The sequence below is a fragment of the Magallana gigas genome, chromosome 7 (assembly GCF_963853765.1).
Source record: "Magallana gigas chromosome 7, xbMagGiga1.1, whole genome shotgun sequence".
NCBI lineage: Eukaryota > Metazoa > Mollusca > Bivalvia > Ostreida > Ostreidae > Magallana > Magallana gigas.
In genome coordinates this window covers 45,226,193-45,246,893 of record NC_088859.1, presented here as the reverse complement: position 1 = coordinate 45,246,893, position 20,701 = coordinate 45,226,193, and the positions used below count along the sequence as shown (strand labels likewise).

At 32.5% G+C, this 20,701-nt stretch overlaps 1 protein-coding gene across 2 annotated transcripts in view; it reads left to right on the top strand.

The window, feature by feature from the left end:
- The first annotated feature begins 121 nt into the window (after nt 1-121).
- LOC105318994 (GTPase IMAP family member 7) overlaps nt 122-20,701 on the top strand; it is a 76,116-nt gene continuing 55,536 nt past the window's right edge. The window contains exons 1-2 of one of the 2 annotated variants that reach the window (XR_010707678.1): nt 122-278; nt 1,318-2,217. Coding sequence is in view for 1 of the 2 variants with exons in the window: in XM_034458861.2 (XP_034314752.2) it covers nt 200-278 (79 nt within the window). In the remaining variant the exon portion in view is untranslated. Of the gene's footprint in view, nt 279-1,317; nt 2,218-20,701 lie in introns of those variants that run through there. The other variant, XM_034458861.2, reaches the window with a different exon arrangement.

The following is a 20,701-nucleotide window of genomic DNA, read 5'->3' as shown; positions in this document are numbered from 1 at the left end:
GACTTTTGCAATCGAAAACAACATATAGTATACAGGAACGTGATTGGTTGAAAGAATTCTTGTACTTTGCACATCTGTTTAAACGGGTTTTTTTTTTATCTGCACATCTGCGCATTGGCCGGCACTTATCTATATGTACTTTGCACGTTTGCTTGAACTGTTGTTTATTTATTTTTTATTTATTTGAATGTAACCTTGAATGAAATTTGATATTATCTGCATTGTAAAGGTTTACTGCAAGGCTAGAGTGTACAATATGGAGGACTCGGACACGTCTGGTAGGTTCTTGCTTTATCTGAAAATAACGTGTGTGAATATGATATTTCAATTCCAATTTACAGTATAGATCACGTTACAGTCAACATTGAGAATAGCGGCCGCAGAATTCAGAATTCCATTTTCGATTTCTCCTCGGCAAACACATGGAATTTGCAACTTTTGTATACAAAATGCAATTCGATGCTAAGAAATATCAAATATAATTTATGGAATCAAATTTTCAAAGGTGCCTAAATGTGTACACTAGTACTCTTGATGACTCGTCTAAAACCCGCGCGCAAAAAAAAAAGATGGAGAAGTGAAATTATATACTTTTCCGGATAAGCTCAGCTTTAAATGCATAAATAAAATTGCCCGGAAAATGAGGCCAGAAAGGAATTATGCGCTTGCGTTACATGTAGGTGAACGTTGAGACGGCTTATAACATCATATTTACATTTTCCGGTGTCGTTGTATCTATGTGATAACAAGTTACGAATACAATTTGTAACGTATGGTTTAATACATTTCATCAATGACGAAATGTTGTGCTGCTTTGGGGTGCGGGGTTTGCGTAATTATACCAAATGAAAAAAAAACGTAAAATTGCCAGTAATTTAATATGAAATCGTACAACTGCTGAAAATATAATAAGTAATAAGGATTCATTCGTTTAATATTGTGAGGTGATCATCATGGTCGGGGTGTAATTAACTCCATCATAAAGCCCTTCGTAAGGGTGAAATCCATTAGATAGCTGAAATAGATATCGAACTATGTTTGATTAACTGTTTAGTATAAAACCCAGAGTAAGTTGTCTGCTGTTTGCTTGGTTTTTATTTTTATTTTTTTGGGGGTGGGGGGGGGGGGGGGTGGGGGTACATTTTGGAACTGCCGGTTTTAGTAATCCCCCCTCCCCCTCACTCGCGGCGGCAGGGCTAGTCCTCTTCGAGCTTTATTGGATTTGATCACGACCGACCATAGTGACCACATCATACTACTCAAAATATGATTCCTTATTCCTTAAATAATCAGATTTGGTTTTTTTATAAATTCTAGGCGCCTTTCCATCCAAACCATACACGGTATTTTTTATTGGACCTCGCGGTGCAGGGAAAAGCGCAACTATCAACACAATAATTGGCAGAGACGTGGCTGAATCCACGAGCTCCCTGCGGAAGGAATCAACAACAAAGAAAATGAATAAGTATCTTGTTGAGAATCAAAATGTTGTTCTAGTAGACACTCCGGCGCTACGGAGGTCCATAATAAAAGAACTGAAAAAAGAGTTCAGAAAGTCCGACATTCTGGCGTTTGTAATAGCTGCACAACGATTACAAATGGAAGATGAGACTTGCATTTTGATGGTGTTGAAGGACCTAAAATATTTACATTCTCGAAGTTTTATCTTGCTTACAAGAGGAAGTAATATTGTTGATGACAACAATGTATTCAATCCTGAATCTAACAAAGAACTGTATCGGCTATATGAAGCTGTCGATAAGAGATATGTTGTGTTTGAGAATAGGAATAAAACTGAAAAAGAAAGAAAACGTTGTATCGATAAGTTCCTGTCCATGTCAAGAGAAATTAGTTTTAATGAAGAAATCAAGATAGAGACCCTCAGAGACAATGACAGCAAAGTTAGCGGAAGGAACATCATAATCCAGTCTATCAGTTGGACAGTCATAGCTCTTGCAATCGTTCCAATTTTCATTTCATCTGCAAAAAATGTCCTGAGACCTGTAGCCACCAATGACCTATATACCACGTGGTGTTGCCATTTGAGTCTTATATATGATGGTTTTCAAAGTATGACATGGAATGATTTTCAGAACTTTTTAATGTCTGGGTTGTATGTTCCAATCTTCTAAGGTTCTTTGTCTTTGGACCAATCTATTCACATTTTTTGGAAATGTACTGTATTAATATATGAAATTAAAGCATTTTTATGCCTTCTGATTGTTCTAATAATTACTGCTGAGTTGCGTTCAAGATCGTACCAGCCACGAAGCTCTTCGTCGGTCTTCGTCAATGATCTTGAACGACACGCTAACTTAGCAATAACTACGAAAGCCCAGAGGGCTCATTGATACGAAAGCCGAGAAGGCTCACTCGAGATTCGAAATACAAGATTCGAAATTCGAGATTCAATATCTAAATTAACCAATCAAATCAAGGATCTGAAAACATGTATCCTAGCGACATCAAACTGTTCTAAATAAAGATCATCCGTTCATACTCTTATATACAAATAAATTCTATGTTCACTTCTCCCTAGCTAAATAATTATTTATTTGTATTTATTTTTACACACAATATAAACTTAGACCAGTAATAATGCATGCAGTGTACATGTGTTTCGTGAATCTAAGTGATTTTGTTTACCCATAATATTCAGGGTAGTGTTACACTCTTGTCATTTTTGTTCACACTGCTGTCGAGAGGAAAGGCCGGTCAAGCCATATAAATGTCTATCTGTATACCTCATAACACTTGCTGATATTTTAAATATCCATGCCTGTATTATCATGATTATATTCTACATGTAACTGACACATCCAAATCTGGGGTCTCTGTATTGGGTAAGCCTTTTTTCGGCATTATTTGCACTGCATTTCGATGATTTGTCTCCCAGTATCGATATTCACTATTAAACATGCTTTGTGACGTATTCAATAAATATTGACAAGTGTATAAAACAAGTATTCTAATAGCGGCAATTCAAACTGTTACAGAACAGCTGCTTTGAGAAAGGATAGCTCTTTAAGGTTTGTGTTTAAGTAAACCTACATGTTCTGAAAGTAAACAAAAATGATTATTACCTAATCAAAGGGATTTTGTTGTTTTATTACAAATTAAATATTTGCGTCTATTTTGAACTGCCGGTCAATAGACTGCGATCTGTTAGGCCGCCGGTCAATAGACTGCGATCTATTGGACCGCCGGTCAATAGACTGTGATCTATTGGACCGGCAACGTATATCAGAACGCGGGTATGTTAATGTTACATCCTTTCAATAGTTCTCAGGGAATGCATATTCCTTTACATAGACGCTGTTTTTAATACTTAGTGAAACCAAATTCAATGTTATCAAAAATGGAGTATCATATAATCTAAAGCTTTAGACTATTTAAAATCTAATGGGTTGAAGACTCCCCCTTCTTTGTGTAAACTAATATTAAATTGAGATGTTGAAATGCATGCAACAGGTTTTGTGCATGTAAAAGATGAAAAAAAAATCTGAGTATATTGCATAATGGCACGAAAACCATCTGCAATATGCAAATTGTAAACCCCGAAAACTAAAAAAGGAATTAGGTAATAAAACAATTATTTAATGCTTGAACAGTCAATAGACCAGAATTTTTTCCCTTGGTGCAGGGAACACCTCAGTATGATCTATTGCCCGAGGCCGTTGGCCTCGGGCAATAGATCATACTGAGCTGTTCCCTGTACCTCGGGAAAAATATATGTTTTTCAGTCATCAGAGATATTTCAGCAGAAAAGGAAGCATTCTTATTGATGACACTTGAAAAGAGTGTAGTCAAATACCGTCACTGAGAATATTTCCCTACAGGACGTATAACATAGCGGCCCTGTCATTCTTCAGACAACTGATAATGTTATCCAAGGGGAACTGTTACTCATTGGTCTTGTCAGCATTCGGCAAGAGCTTGTTAAGCCAAAGGAAGTTATACAAATATGTCCTTTTTCGGGATGTAAATGTTTAGCCAAAGGAAGTTATATACAATTTTGTCATTCTTCGGGAAGTAAATGTTAAGCCTTATGTTTGCTGATTAAGTGCATGCAAAAATAAGTAACAAAAATTCAAATACTTTACAATATTTATTTTTTGTTATTCTACCGAGGGGCCATATGGTATAATATCCTTTGAACGCCCATATAAAGTTATTGTTTCTCAGGTGAACGATGTAGCCACATGGGCCTCTTGTTTAAGTGTTAACCAGAGGTACATAACATTCCTTTAATTTCTAATGAGTATATGATATAAAAGCCGCGGTTTTTTGTTTGTTTGGTTTTTTTGTTTTTGTTTTTTTAGCACCTATCATCAGTTCGAAGTTCCTCCAAGAAGCTATCGAATTTCCTCCCAAACGTTTACCAATCCCGATGGAAAGTTGGTTCACGCATGCGCACATCCTGGTTATAATGCCTGGCTTTGTCATATAAAATATCATATTTATATTTTTCAAATGTCCTTTACTGTGATAAAATTACAAATCAATTTTGAAACCTATAGCCCAATAATTTTTAAAAAATGAGCGAAACAAAATGGGCGTGTCCTACAGCATAACCGAGAAACGGTATTTGCTGCAATAATACATAACATGTGCTATGCATGAAATAAAACCTAGTGGTTTTAAAATGTTTTTTTGAAGTGTAGAAATTGGAAATAATATAAATATAAGCAAAAAGGCATCATTCTTTGAATATTATTAGGTGATAATTTCGGTCGGAGCGTGCATATCAAATCTATCATAAAGCCCTTCAAGCTTTATTTGATTTGAACACGCACCGGCCAAAATAAATATGAATAATGAACATAAATCTGTCCATGCAAGCGTTTAAAGATATCGTATTCATCGGTAAAAGGCGATTAGAATAGCAAATTTCAAAATCGTTTAAAAAGAAATCTTTAACAAAATAATTACGGATACAACTTTCTAAATCTACGATACTTAAAATAACTAGATACGTCAAAACATCAGACCTATATTAATCATTTTTGCTGTAAAATCGAATTTATTTTGTATTTTGTATAGCTTTGTAAGGTAATTTCCCTCGTGTTGACCTCGTGACGTTACTGAAGCCTCGTTATCGCCTAATTTCATTTTCTCTTGATAAGATTTCTAAAAGCAGGTAAAAATAGGCACTTTGAAGAGGCGTAACTTCATTATTTTTGCATCGATTTCGGTGCGGTTTAGCATTAAATTCTGGTAAATAAATTCTATGACATAAGTTTGACATTGGCTGGGCTGCAAGTGCCATTTAATAAATCAGCATGATCATTGATTAATAACATTGACTAAACAATTTTTGGGAATTTTGCGCAGAAACCCGTCGAAACAAATCTGTATATCCTTCATGGTATTTTTGGTGAAAATGCGTTGCTACATATATAGCAGTTCTTTAATATTTTGTTTCTATCTATGTAGGAATTCTAGTAAAGCCGAAAAAGTAAGGTGTCTTTTGGTGTTACATCTGTTACCATGTTTACAGCAACAGCCGTGACAATATGTTCCTCCGCTTTTGTTTTTACGCCAGTTTACTTCATTTACCATTTCGCCGATTAACACCAATCAATTGATCAGCGCATTTCGTCGTACACCGCTATGGAACAAATGAAGTCCGCCCCGTTTAATCTGTTCCCCAAAACATGAAATTTGTTACCACTTATTGAATGAAAATATGTTATAACCGATTTTATAAAACCGAAATTACTAATTAAAACTTTGAAATAACGAATTCAAGAATTCGTTATTTCAAATTTAATTTGTTAAAACAGATTTCAAAATTTGAAATAACGAATTCAGCGAATTTGTTATAACAGATTAAATTCGTTATAACGAATTCCTAAAATTTGTTATAACAAATTTGATTCGTTATAACGGATTCAAAAATTCGTTATAACGATTGAAATTCGTTATAACAAATTTAAGAATTCGTTATCTCAAATTCAAAAATATTTTTGGTAGGTCCTAAATGGGCTTCCGTACATACATCTTAAATATGATGAAACAAAACTATCATGAATTCAAGTAATTAAAGATCATTTCAGTTAAATGAGTACAAATAATCAGCACATATGCATATGCACAAAGATCATTGATAGTACATGTAAACCGTACTATATAAAAAAGAATAACAATCGATGTTAAATATGAACGCAATTTATCACTTAATCCTAGAATTGATTAGAATCTTCAAGAACTTTGACAAACGCTTGTCAATAAATCTAAAATTGATACACACTCTGTACACTTCTAAAACATATTTCAAAGTAATATTTTAACAAACAAAAATTGATGGTGTTTAAATGCGAGTTCATAGACATTTAAAATACATGTAACATGTAGCTTTCATACGGTTTTGTAAAGATACTAGGAGTAAAAAAATTTAAAATCAGAATGCATACGTGTTGTTAAAGGAGCATGGTCACGATTTTGGTCAAATTCTATTTTTATGTTTTTATCATTTAATTTGAGAGTCATTTGTAGAGTTATAAGCAAGATACAGGGCTCACAATTCTCTGTAATGTAAACAAGGCTCGTGCCCTGTTCTTGTTTACAAAGGTTCAATATACCAGTAAAAAACCTTTTTCCAGCTCATTTATCTATCTTTTTTTTTATTTTAAGCATAGATAAGCAGTTCCTAACGTTTAACACATTCGTTTTAGGTTTAAAACTGGAATTTTTACTTCAACGTTCAAAATGTAAACAAACGCTTTGTTTACATAGCGAAGAATTTCAGGCTCTGTAACTCGCTTATAACTCAACAAATGACACTCAAATTTCGGTTGCCTATTAAAAATGCCTTTCTGAAGCGTTGTAAAAATAAAAACCGGAAAAATAATTTTTGACCAAAATTGTGACCATGCCCCTTTAAATTGTAAGTAATATAGGTAAGGAACATACAACCACACACAAGGACAAATAACACTGTAAACGTTTTGAATTGCTCCTATTTAAAAGGAGTATTGTCAATATTTTAAATTCAGTTTCGTTTCATAGGTGCAAATTTGATTAGAAACAATAAATTCTAGTCAATGCTTACTTAGTATTGATTTAAAAATCAATAATCTATTCGTACTTATATACATCTATCTTAAGGGAATAAATGATTAATTTAGAATTATAGCATGTTTTTTGATTACTAGTATTGTGTTTTTATCATTTATCGGGGTATACTAGTACCCATCTTTAATTCTTCGTACTTTAGGTAAAATTCATTAACGAGTTGTAATGTATGTTACTTATGTTTAATAAGGTACATGTAAGCCCATTATTTATCAAATAAATTTAATCTTGATTTATTTAGAAATAGGAACAGTTATTGAACAATAAGTATTTTTTAAGTTACACGTACATGTACAAATATTTCGAAAAAAGTGAACGTTTTCCTTAATAACACGTAAAACAGACCAAAAATTAAAATTATCTGTATTTTTTGCATTAGAAACAAAACACTCGAGATAAAAACACAATACTTGTAATCAAAATACTCGCCATTTTTGTGTACAGACTAAGGACTTACGCCTACCCATTAGCAGGCGTAGATTTAAACCCAAATTTAGTCCTGACTAAGTTTCCGCATTTTTGTGAAGCGCAGCTTAGTCGGGTTTTGAGGTTTAGTCCCTGATTTAGTCCGGACTAAGCTTACGCCTGGACGTAGGCCTTTTTGAGAAACGGGCCCAAGGGGCCCGTTTCTCAAAAAGGCGTAAATCTGGACCTAAGTTAGTCCGACTAACGAAGTTACGCCATTTTTTTAGTCGGTGCTAAGTTGCGTTTCTGAAAGAGGCGTAATTTTAGGGTTTAAATGTAGAATAACTTGGACATCTCCGCTGAGTACTAAGCATGCGCATATCGTATTTTGTTTTGCTTTGAGGCTATGATTATATGTGGTGGATCAATTTTCCAATTCTTAGTACTTGTAGTACCCAAAGTACGCATGTTATACTTTACCACTGAATGTGCATAGTTCAAGTTGTTCATAATATTTTATATTAATGAAAGTAGAATAAATGCCTATACACTTCTTAACATAATGAAATTTTAGAGCAAAACAGTTGATATGAAAGCGACATATATAAGGGTTTCAGAAACTAAATATGTGACAATTAAATGCATTGTAGATGATATTGAGGCACAATCGTACATATTAATTGAACGAAACAATACATAGAGATTAACTTCAATGTTCGTGTAAAGAAGATGGGTGGATAAGGCGTGTAAAATGCCCATACGCAGTCGGACAGGCTACTGAAAAATTAAAGTATCAATAAATCTGATGGGTTTTTTTTAAATCACTGAAAACAATATATATTTAACGAATCATTGATTTTTAACCTATAGGCATGTTCAATACTTGGAATATGTTGACTCAAACAGGCGTGTACGTATCAAAACCTGCAAATACTGTCATTTTTTAGAATTTCAGGGCATTTTCTTTTATAGAGTGGGTCTGTGCTCCATATTTTTCTCATAGTCTAATTAAGGTCTATTGGAAAACAAACCGATTTCAGTCAACAAAAACGTGGAGAGATGACCCACTATACATTAAAAATATCATTTTGTATCCCAACAATTGAACGTTTTGAAAAAATAATACAAGTCCGGTAGTTCGTGGCCTTAGTCACACATAATATTTAAAAAGCCCACTTTGTTGTGTCTGAAATGGCTCAGTGGTTAGAGCACCTGGCATAAGCTAACCGTATATATATAGGGTTTTTATGTTACGGGTTCGATACCACCAAAATTTTCGACAATATATTTTTTTGTCGAATTTTTTGTTAGATAAATTAAAAACTGACTATAGTTAGAAATTTTGCTTTTGCAAAGTTTTATTATAATATATTTGAATAGATTTAATTGGGGAAACATAAATTCAAAATTGTATTTCACTTTATACTAAACCGAATGGGCATTTGCGCCATCTTATTCCCCCATCTTCTTTCAAATATTTATAGAATACAGGGGCAGGGTACAGTAGATACACGCACGCATACGTCTGCAGAATGATAAGTATGCTTCATATAGACATTTAGACACTTTCAGATGCTGGGGTAAGACTTGGTACTTTTTTTTATCAATTCACTGTATTACATGTATTTATAGAAAATAATATGACCATGAGTTATAAACAGCAACCAACTGAAATCGAAAATATCTACTGTATAAATAACATTACATTAACCTTGTCCATGTCTACAGAAGGAAGAAAAGTTCCATCCTCTGTTCCAATATTGAAAGACAACGACGTGGATTCTTTATTTTCTGCGATCCAAATGATAATACATGTATATAGTTTTGAAAGATATTGTCAACAATTAACAAGACAGGAATTATCAACATTTGAGGCCGGGGTCTCCCCAACTCCCTTTCCTGTTTTTGGTTTAATCGATTGATTATTTTGTTTTGTGGGTTTTTTTCGGGGGGGGGGGGGTGGGGAGACTTCCGGTTTACTGTCAGCCGAGAGTGCACGGATAGTTTTCGTGGAGACGATAGTTAGTTGGTTTGTGTACTTATGTAAGTAGTAAAGCTTCTAAAAAGGAGCCAAGTTGAATAACTGTATATATAATATTGTACATAAGTGAATTGTTGAACTGTATTTGCAAGTAGTGTTGACTTTGTGTCAACAAAGGGCAGGATGCCTGCCACGTCGAGTGGCGGCCATGAGGGCGGATCACAAAACAACCCAAACAAGGTAAATAGAAACTACCGCCGTGAAAACACAGTAACTGTTGATGTATTAGATAATGGGCAGATTAAACCTGATAATATCATCAAGTTTGTACACGAAAATTGTGGAGTTGGATCTATGTTCGCGTGTGTCCCAAGATCAGGAAATCTATATGAAATCACCTTAGACGGTAGGGCCCCTCTTCAGTATCTTTTAGAAGGAATAAAAATAGGAGACAAAACATATGAATGTAGAGAAATTGTTCAAAACTCAATAATGGTCAGTTTTCTACATCTCCCAGCATACATTGAAGATCATGAAATTGAAGATACACTTCTGTCAATGAACATTGAAATATTATCTCCAATCAAACGGCGATATTACCCTGGAACAAACATCGCCGATGGAACGAGATACGTACGAGTAAAATTACCACCAAATATGCAGTCATTACCGTACACAATCAAATTCAGAAAAGAATACTACAGGGTTATCCACAATGGGCAAATTAAAGTGTGTTCTTTATGTTATTCGCAAGATCATCTGTTTAGGGCTTGCCCTAAATTCGTCTGCTTTAGATGTAAACAACAAGGACACTACGCTAGAACATGTTCGGTGAAAAAGTGTTACGATTGTCTTCAATGGGGAGACGAGTGTTCGTGCGGGTCTAGTGAACACGATTCAGGAGATGACAGCCCTGTTGAAGAGGTGAATAAGGAGAACGGCGCACAGCTTGACGAGGCACAAGAGAGGGAATCAGAACCAGAAATGGAAGTAAACGAAACAGCGGAAAATCCAACCGAAGATGATATCGGGAAAACGCACGACGAACAAAAGAAAGTTGAACCCGAAATTGATTCACATGTGAAAGAAAATAGTGGAAAAATCAGTGAACCCGTTGATAGTGCCGATAGCCATCGGGATCAAAATAACGCGGAAGGAAACGAGGTCGTACGAGAACATTCAGAAAGTTCCGAGTCCTCAGAACAGGACGACGAAATCATTATCAAAGGAAAAACAAAGAGAAAGAAGAAAGTGAAGAAAGGAAAGGCCAAAAAGAATAGATAAAATGAATAAAATTATTGTAACTTTATTACTCATATCTGTAATGTTAGTTACTTCATGGAACTGTAATGGGTTATGTAATGTTGACAAAATGAAAATGATATTTAGTTTATTTGTTGAAAAGAAATATGATATAATTGGTTTACAAGAGACACATTGGAAAGATGAATTTATTGATATGTATAAACATTTATGGAATGGTGATATTATTTACAATAATTATGATAGTTCGGCAAGAGGTGTAGCTTTTTTGATAAGAAATGATTTAAAAGAAAATGTTGAATTTGTCAATGGTTTCGATGGTAGATTTTTACACATAAAATATAAAGATAATGATGAAACATTTGATATAATAAATGTATATGCACCAAACAAAGTTGCAGATAGATCATCATTTTTTAAGAATATTTCAGAAATAATCCCAATGTCTAACAGTCTTATGATATTAGGAGATTTTAATAACACGCTTAGTGAAATAGATCGTTGTGGAAAAACTGTCCATACGTATGACAAAGGTTATAATGCACTGTTTGAATTTATGAATAAACATAGTGTTGATGATATATGGAGAAATAGAAATAAAAAAGAAAAAGTTTTTTCTAGAAAAATGGTGATTGAAAATAGACTAGTGCAAAGTAGAATAGACTATATTTTGACATCTAAGGATTTGAATAAGTATGTTAGAAATATTTATTATGTAGAAACTACTTTGAGCGACCATTCAATGGTTGTGCTTTATTTCAATAATGATGATGTTGAAAGAGGTCCTGGAATATGGATTCTTAATAATTTACTACTTTATGATGATATATACAAAGGAAAAATTGTAGAACTGATAGAAAGAGAAAAAGCTTGCATATTATATAATACATCACTACTAGTTTGGTGGGATAATTTGAAATACAAAATTAAGAAGTATTCTCAGAGTTATAGTAAAAGAAGGGCGAAAGAACGTAACAAAGAATATTTTACTATACAAAACAAAATAAAAAAGTTATCTGAGAATATTGCAAATGGAGAAAAAATTGATATTGAAAAATATGAGGCGTTGAAATGTGAACTGTCAGAGTTTGAATTAGAAAAATGTAGAGGTGCAATGTTAAGGTCAAAGGCTCAATGGGCCAATGAGTCGGATAAATGTACCAAATATTTTTTGAATTTGGAAAAAGTTAGACAAAAATCAAATTCAATTAAAGAATTAGTTGATGATGGTGTAATTAAAAATGATACAGAAGCGTTACTAGATATTCAATATAAGTTTTTCTCAAAATTATACTCATCTGTCAGTATTAAAGAAGAAAGTAAGGAGCATTTTTTATCATTTGTTGATAAAAGATTAGATGAGAATGATTTTGAGTTATGTGAAAACTGTATTAACAATGAAGAAATTATAATAGCAGTTAAAGAAATGTCCAATAACAAAAGTCCAGGCTCAGATGGATTAACAGTTGAATTTTACAAAATGTTTTTGCCATATTTAAGTGATATTTTGTTTAAATTGTATAAAGAAATAGAAACAAAAGAATCGTTATCACACAGCATGAAAATGGGTGTTATTACTTTATTGTACAAGAAAAAGGGAGACAAGAGATGTTTGAAAAATTATAGACCTATTAGCTTACTTAATGTTGATTATAAGATCATTGCTAGAGTTATGGCAAATCGATTAAAATTTGTTTTACCAAATATTATATCAGATGCTCAAACATGTTGTATACTAGGAAAAGATATAGCAGATACTATTGTTAGTGTTAGAGACATTATTGATTTAGTAGAAATGGATAATTTGGAAGGCTACATTGTTAAAATAGACCAAGAAAAAGCCTTTGATAGAGTAAGTCATGAGTATTTATTTGATGTTTTAGATACATTTGGTTTTGGACCTTATTTTAAAAGGTGGATAAAGATATTTTATCATGACATTTTTAGTAGTGTCAAATGTAATGGTTTTTTAACCAATTATTTTCCAGTTAAAAATTCGGTCAGACAGGGTTGTCCAATATCTGCCTTATTATATGTTTTATCAGCAGAACCTTTGTATCATGCAATGAGAAGTAACATAAATATAAAAGGAATACCTATACCAATGTCTGACAAGGTGGCTTTAATGTTTCAACACGCTGATGATACAACTATGACAATATCAGATACAGGTTCTATAACAGAAGTTTTACAAGTTTTTGAGTTATATGGAAACGCATCAGGTGCAAAAATTAATACTCAAAAATCTGAAATAATGTGTATAGGTTCAGGTTGTTTAAAAGATAAAGTTGAAAAAACTTATGATATTTCTGAAACAAGTATTATGAAAATACTTGGTATATTTTTTGGTAGAAACAAGAAAGAATGTGAAGTTTTAAATTGGAATGACAAAGTGAAAAAAATTAAACAAATACTTAATTTGTGGAGACAAAGAGATTTAACAATTCAAGGAAGGGCAGTTGTTATAAATACTATGTTGATGTCAAAGTTGTGGTATTCGTTATCTGTTTTATCAATGCCTAAATGGGCAAGAGATTCAATACAAAAAGAATGTATTCAATTTTTGTGGAATTATGGTGCACATTTGGTGTCTTACAAAACTATTGTTGGTGATAAACATAATGGAGGTTTAATGTTGAATGATATTTATCTCAAAATGTTATCATTTAGACTTAAATTTCTAGCTAAATATTTTTGTACATCGAAAGATTTTTTGTGGAAACACATTTTAAAATATCACCTGTCAAAGATATGTTCTTTAGGCGCAAATTCAGAAATATTTTTACTGAGATTGTTTAGTCAAGACTTACCTACATTACCTCAGTTTTACAAAGAAATGTTTAGCGCATGGTATGCAATAGAAGATTATGTGATATTTAACCAAAAAGAAAGTGACGTGTATAATTTTTGTCTTTTTTGTAATCCAAAAGTAACAAACAAAGGTAAAATGTTAAAGTGGAATGTTTTTATTAAGGCAGGCGTTACACATGTAAAACATATAGCATATGAAGTTATACCAGGTTTTTTACCAAGTTCTTATATTGTTGATATTATTCAAGAGTATGACCCTGATGTAAATGTATTGGCTATCAAGAAAAATTACATAACTCTTTTAGAAAGCATTCCGAGGGAATGGACAGAATATGTAAAAGAAAAGGAGTTTCACAACATGGCTTTTCTTGCAGACTTTTGTGTAAAATATGAAAATCAATCTATAGTTTTTAGTACATGTACTGTTAAAATATTTTACAAATTATTGCTACACAAATTGTTTCAACATCCTGTATCAAATAGTTTTTGGAAAGAAAAATTTAATATTGATGATTCTGATGTATTTTTCAAAAGATGGGGTACATTATTGGAGTCTTATAAACCACCTGAAATTATTGAATTAGATTTTAAGATGTATCACAATGCAATATTTACATATGAAAAATTATTTAAAATCGGCAAAACAGAATCAAATTGTTGTCCAATTTGCTCATTACAAAATGAAGATATTATACATTTATTTATTGGCTGTAATGAACTACATGAATTTATAAACAAATTTGTTGTGTATCATTTAGAAACATTATTCAAAGATGTAGATGTAAATATTTTCAATACTTTAAGATTTGATGAGATGTTTTTCTCATCATTGTCAACGGGTATAAAAAATGTAAATACATTTTTTGTTAATTTCTTTTTATCAATATGTAGATTAAGTATATACAAACGACGACAAATGTTTATCAAAAGTCAACAGAAGATGGATGTTACTAAATTTTGTAAATACATGTTAAAACAATTTATTTCATATAATCATTACCAATTGTGTATCAAGGAAAACAGAAGAAATATTTTCTCCAAATTATTTTTGAACAGAAATCCTCTAGTTAAAGAAACGGAGGGTGTGTTGATATTTATTTTTTAATACTTGTCCTTTTATATAAATTCATTTGTTTATTAGACATTGCTGTTTTTAAGAATTGATATGTACAGTGTGTATTATGTTGAATATCAATAAAAGATAAAAAAAAAAAGAGCACCTGGCATAAGCTAACCGTATATATATAGGGTTTTTATGTTACGGGTTCGATACCACCAAAATTTTCGACAATATATTTTTTTGTCGAATTTTTTGTTAGATAAATTAAAAACTGACTATAGTTAGAAATTTTGCTTTTGCAAAGTTTTATTATAATATATTTGAATAGATTTAATTGGGGAAACATAAATTCAAAATTGTATTTCACTTTATACTAAACCGAATGGGCATTTGCGCCATCTTATTCCCCCATCTTCTTTCAAATATTTATAGAATACAGGGGCAGGGTACAGTAGATACACGCACGCATACGTCTGCAGAATGATAAGTATGCTTCATATAGACATTTAGACACTTTCAGATGCTGGGGTAAGACTTGGTACTTTTTTTTATCAATTCACTGTATTACATGTATTTATAGAAAATAATATGACCATGAGTTATAAACAGCAACCAACTGAAATCGAAAATATCTACTGTATAAATAACATTACATTAACCTTGTCCATGTCTACAGAAGGAAGAAAAGTTCCATCCTCTGTTCCAATATTGAATGACAACGACGTGGATTCTTTATTTTCTGCGATCCAAATGATAATACATGTATATAGTTTTGAAAGATATTGTCAACAATTAACAAGACAGGAATTATCAACATTTGAGGCCGGGGTCTCCCCAACTCCCTTTCCTGTTTTTGGTTTAATCGATTGATTATTTTGTTTTGTGGGTTTTTTTCGGGGGGGGGGGTGAAAGTAATATATACAGGGAATAATTCGCCCCCGTTTAATTTTCAATCATTTCACCCTCGTTGTCAGCGGGCGAATTATGGACTTGTTGATTTTCACTGTCTAATATTAAGTAACTTAAGTATGAACTGTGACTGGGCGAATACACGACAGAGCAAACGTGTTTGAAATTGTAGAAGGGCGAAAATTACACGGGACCAAAATAATCCTGTAGACAGTATCTTGATTAAAATATAGATATAAAAGCAGTCATCTAAAATCACCCTACCTATTTGAAGAAAGTTTTATAAATAAAAGGTTTCTAAAAGTTTAACGGAAAAGGCATCTATGTAACTGAGTGTATAGAAGAAACATAATGGAAATCTCAATATTTATTCAGGAACAAGAAAGGCAACAGTAGCCTACAATGAACAAAGAAGAATAATAAGTACACATGTCAAAAATATGAAAATGTGGCGAGGCTACATATTATATGCAATCGATTTAGACTAGACAATACCCGTCTACATATGTCTGGTTAAACAAGGTACAAGTAGTATAAACATCAATAGACTACCATATATACTCTTTGCACTATTATTGTACACAAAAGAAGATGGCACACATACCACTATACCTAACCTGATCTAGCTTATAAAGAACCAGGGGCCCGTTTCTCAAAAAGGCCTACGTCCAGGTGTAAGCTTAGTCCGGACTAAATCAGGGACTAAACCTCAGAACCAGACTAAGTTGCGTTTCACAAAAAGGCGGAAACTTAGTCGGGACTAAATTTGGGTTTAAATCTACGCCTGCTTATGGGTAGGCTTAAGTCCTTAGTCTGTGCACAAAAATGGCGAGTGTTTTGTTTTTAAGGCAAACTAAACAGAGAATTTAAATTTTTGGTTTGTTTTACGTGTTATTAAGGGTAATAATTCTCATTTATCGAAATATTTGTACATGTACATGTACGTAAACTTTAAAAAATACCTATTGTTCGATAACTGTCCTATTTCTAAATAAATTAGGATTAATCAATTTGATAATTAATGGGCTTTCCTTATTAAAAGCGTGTAATATACATTACTACTCTTTAAGGAAATCTACTTTAAGTATGAAGAATTAAACATGGGTATACCCCGATAAATGATATAAACACAATAATTAAAAAGATGCTATAATTCTAAAATGAAAATGTATTCCCCAAACAGATAGATATATACATAAGTACGAATAGATTATTGATTTTTAAATCAATACTCAGTAAGCATAGACTAGAATTTAATGTTTCTAATCAAATTTGAACCTATGAAACGAAACCGATTTCAAAATATTGAGAATATTCCTTTGAATAGGAGCAACGCAAAACGTTTACAGTTGTAATTTGTCCTTGTGTGTGGTTGTATATTTTTTTACTTATATTACTTACAACTTTACAACACGTATACATTCTCATTTTCATTTTTTTACCCCTAGTATCTTTACAAAACTGCATGAAAACTACATGTATTTTGATTGTTTATAAACTCGCATTTAGATACATGTACAATTTTTGTTAAAATATTACTTAAAAATATATGTTTTTAAAGCGTGCAGAGTGTGTATCAATTCCAGATCTATTGACAAGCGTTTGTCAAGGTTCTTGAAGATTCTAAAATTTCACATGCACACTTCCTAGAATTTTCGGAAATCAAATTCATTAATCTTATTTATTCTAGGATTAAGTGAATAACTGCCTTCATATTTAACATCGATTGTAATTCTTTTAAATAGGTATGGTTTACATGTACTATCAATGATCTTCGTGCATATGTATGTGCTGTTTATTTGTATCATTTAACTGAATAGATCTTTATTTACTCGAGTTGATGATAGTTTTGTTTCATCATATTTAAGATGTATGTATATCAAGGGATGTTTTTTTCCCGAAGTTGTCGACTTACAATACAAAAGCGTTGTATTAGCAGTTTTATAACAGTGTGCATTATTTACACATTTAACTAGCTTGCATTTGTCATACTTATTATATAAAGAATTGTATACACCCCCACCCCAATAACCCAAAGCAGATAGGGATATAAGTAAAACTCAAATGTACTTGTTAAAACCGCTAGGGTGCAGAATGTCTTAGCCAGAGGGGGTGGGGGATTTTTTAGATGCCTTTTCCATTAAACTTTTAGAAACCTTTTATTTATAAAACTTTCTTCAGATAGGTAGGGTGTTCTCAAATGACTGCTTTTATATTTTTATTTTAATCAAGATACTGTGTACAGGGTTATTTTCGTCTCGCGTAACTTCCGCCCGTCTACACTTGCAAACAGTTTCGCTCTGTCGTGAATTCACCAAGTCACAGTTGTTACTTAAGTTACTTGATATTAGACAGTGAAAATCAACAAGTCTTAAATTTGTCCGCTGACAACGAGGGTTAAATGATTAAAAATTAAACGGGGGCGAATAATTCCCTCTATACTTACAGTATATATTACTTTTAACCCCCCCCCCCCCTCCCCGAAAAAACCCAAAACAAAACAATCAATCGATTAAACCAAAAACAGGAAAGGGAGTTGGGGAGACCCCGGCCTCAAATGTTGATTATTCCTGTCTTGTTAATTGTTGACAATATATTTCAAGACTATTATCATTTTAATCGCAGAAAATCAAGAATTGTTTCCATGTCATTGTCTACATTCTTTCGATATTGGAACAAATGATGGAACTTTTCTTCCTTCTGTAGACATGGACAAGGCTCATGTAATGTTATTTATGCAGTAGATATTTTAGATTTCAGTTGGTTGCTGTTTATAACTCATGGTCATATTATTTTCTATAAATAATATAGTGATATGATAAAAAAGAATCAAGCCTTATCCCAGCAACTGAAAGAGTCTAAATATCTATATGAAGCATACTTATCATTCTGCAGATTTTTGCGGACATATCTACTGTACCCTGTCCATGTATTCTATAAATATTTGAAGTATACACGAACATTGGGGTTAATTTCTATGCATTGTTTCGTTCAATTAATATTTACGATTGTGCCTCAGTATCATCTACAATGCATTTAATTGTCATATATTTAGTTTCTGAAACCTTTAAGATATGCCTCTTTTATATCAACTGTTTTTCCCTAAAATTTCGTTATGTTATGAAGTGTATATAGGCATTTGTTCTACTTTCATTAATATAAACTGTTATGAACAACTTGAACTATGCACATTCAGTGGTAAAGTATAACATGCATACTTTCGGGTACAACATGTACTATGAATTGGAAAATTGGTCCACTACTATAATCATAGCCTCAAAGCAAAACAAAATACGATATGCGCATGCTTAGTAATCAGCGGAGATGTCTAAGTTCTTCGACATTTAAACCCTAACTTACGCCTCTTTCAGAAACGCAACTTAGACCCGACTAAATAGTGGCGTAACTTTGTTAGTCAGACTAACTTAGGCCCAGATTTACGCCTTTTTGAGAAACGGGCCCCTGGGGCTCGTTTCATAAAGGGTCGTACGTCCAGACTTAGCGCTGCGCCAGTGTAAATACGGGACTAATTCGAATATTTACGTTTCATTAAAGGGCGCATCTTTACGTCCGACTAAAGTTAAGCCAAAATTTTACGTCCACTCATAGGTAGGCGTAAGTTCGGACGTAAACATAAGTAAGCATATATATTATGAAACGACGATTGTATTTTATCACTAATGCGATTTAAGTTACACGTATTGTCACATTCAGATACTGAGAAAGAAGGATTTATACTTTTAATACTTTTAATCTAATTTGATTGCCACGAGAGTTTCTCCGGAATAAATGTACATGTGATCACGGGGGTTTCTCCTGAATAAATGTACAAGAGAGAGAGAGAGAGAGAGAGAGAGAGAGAGAGAGAGAGAGAGAGAGAGAGAGAGAGAGAGAGAGAGAGAGATCATAATTTATGTAAAAAAAAAACGTGCCCTAATTTTAATTTTACGTGTTGCATTTTATAAACTTATATAATATTTTTTCTAAACCATTTTTTTTTCTTTTTTACAACATTTACCATGAACAACTTTACGTCACATTTAGTCAAAACTTTACCTTTTAAAAATCTTTCATTAAAATTGCTTCCCGAGAAAATAGCTAATATTTTTTGTAATTTATATATGAACAGTATATTTTTATAACCGACGATGTAAGTACCTGTAGATGCATTTATATTGATCCAAGTAATACCGAAAATCGAAGCCGATTAAACTCACAGATACTTATGCACAATTATAAACTTAATTTGTGATTTTCTCTTTAGAGTGAAGATATGATATTGATACATGGTTTTTAACTACAAGAATGATGACACATTAGAGTTTAGACAACTCTGCAACTCAGACTGATTTGATAAATACAAATTAATATTTTTAAATACTGGATACAGAAAGTTTAACTATCATAATACATGTATATGTATAAAATACATTATACTGCGCTAAAATACATAACATTGCGAAATGATTGAAAACAAAAACCATTTATTTTGTTTTATAACCCCTAAAATTCATTTCAATTGAAATGCGAAATGACAAAGAGCGACAAAGGTCAGAAAATTGGATGTAAACATCAATATGACAACTTATATATTTACATCCACCCAGTAAATTCAAAATTTTCAATATGATAAAAGTAATTAAATAACATACACTGTATATTTTGGACTACCTAATTACTAAAAAATGATATATTGATTATTCTATTGAGCACATTACACAAGACATGTACTTCAACCAAAATAATACCAAGTAAGCCCGCTTTAAAATAAACATTATACATGTACATGTATTATACGGATAAGTCATTTAAGATTTACATGTGTATTTGACACAAAATAATACTTTTTGCGCTAGTATTTAAAAAAAATCATATACTCTTCACGATTTTTGGGGTTTCCCTTTAATGAATTTAGGCCTCTTATGAAACGAGCCCCTGGAGCTCGTTTCATAAAGAGGCCTAAATTTTGGGCCTAACTTTAGTCTAGTCCGAGGACTTGCACCGATATTTAGTCGGGCGTATTTTGCATTTCATAAAGCGGCGTAACTAGAGGCGTAAACTTTAGACTGTAGCTTAGGCATAAGTCCATGACAACGCAGCACTGCACCTGCATAAAATTGTTTTTTATTACTCTCTTATATACAGGTGTATGTAACATGTGAAAATAAGAGCAATTTTAGAGGAACTAGCAGGTG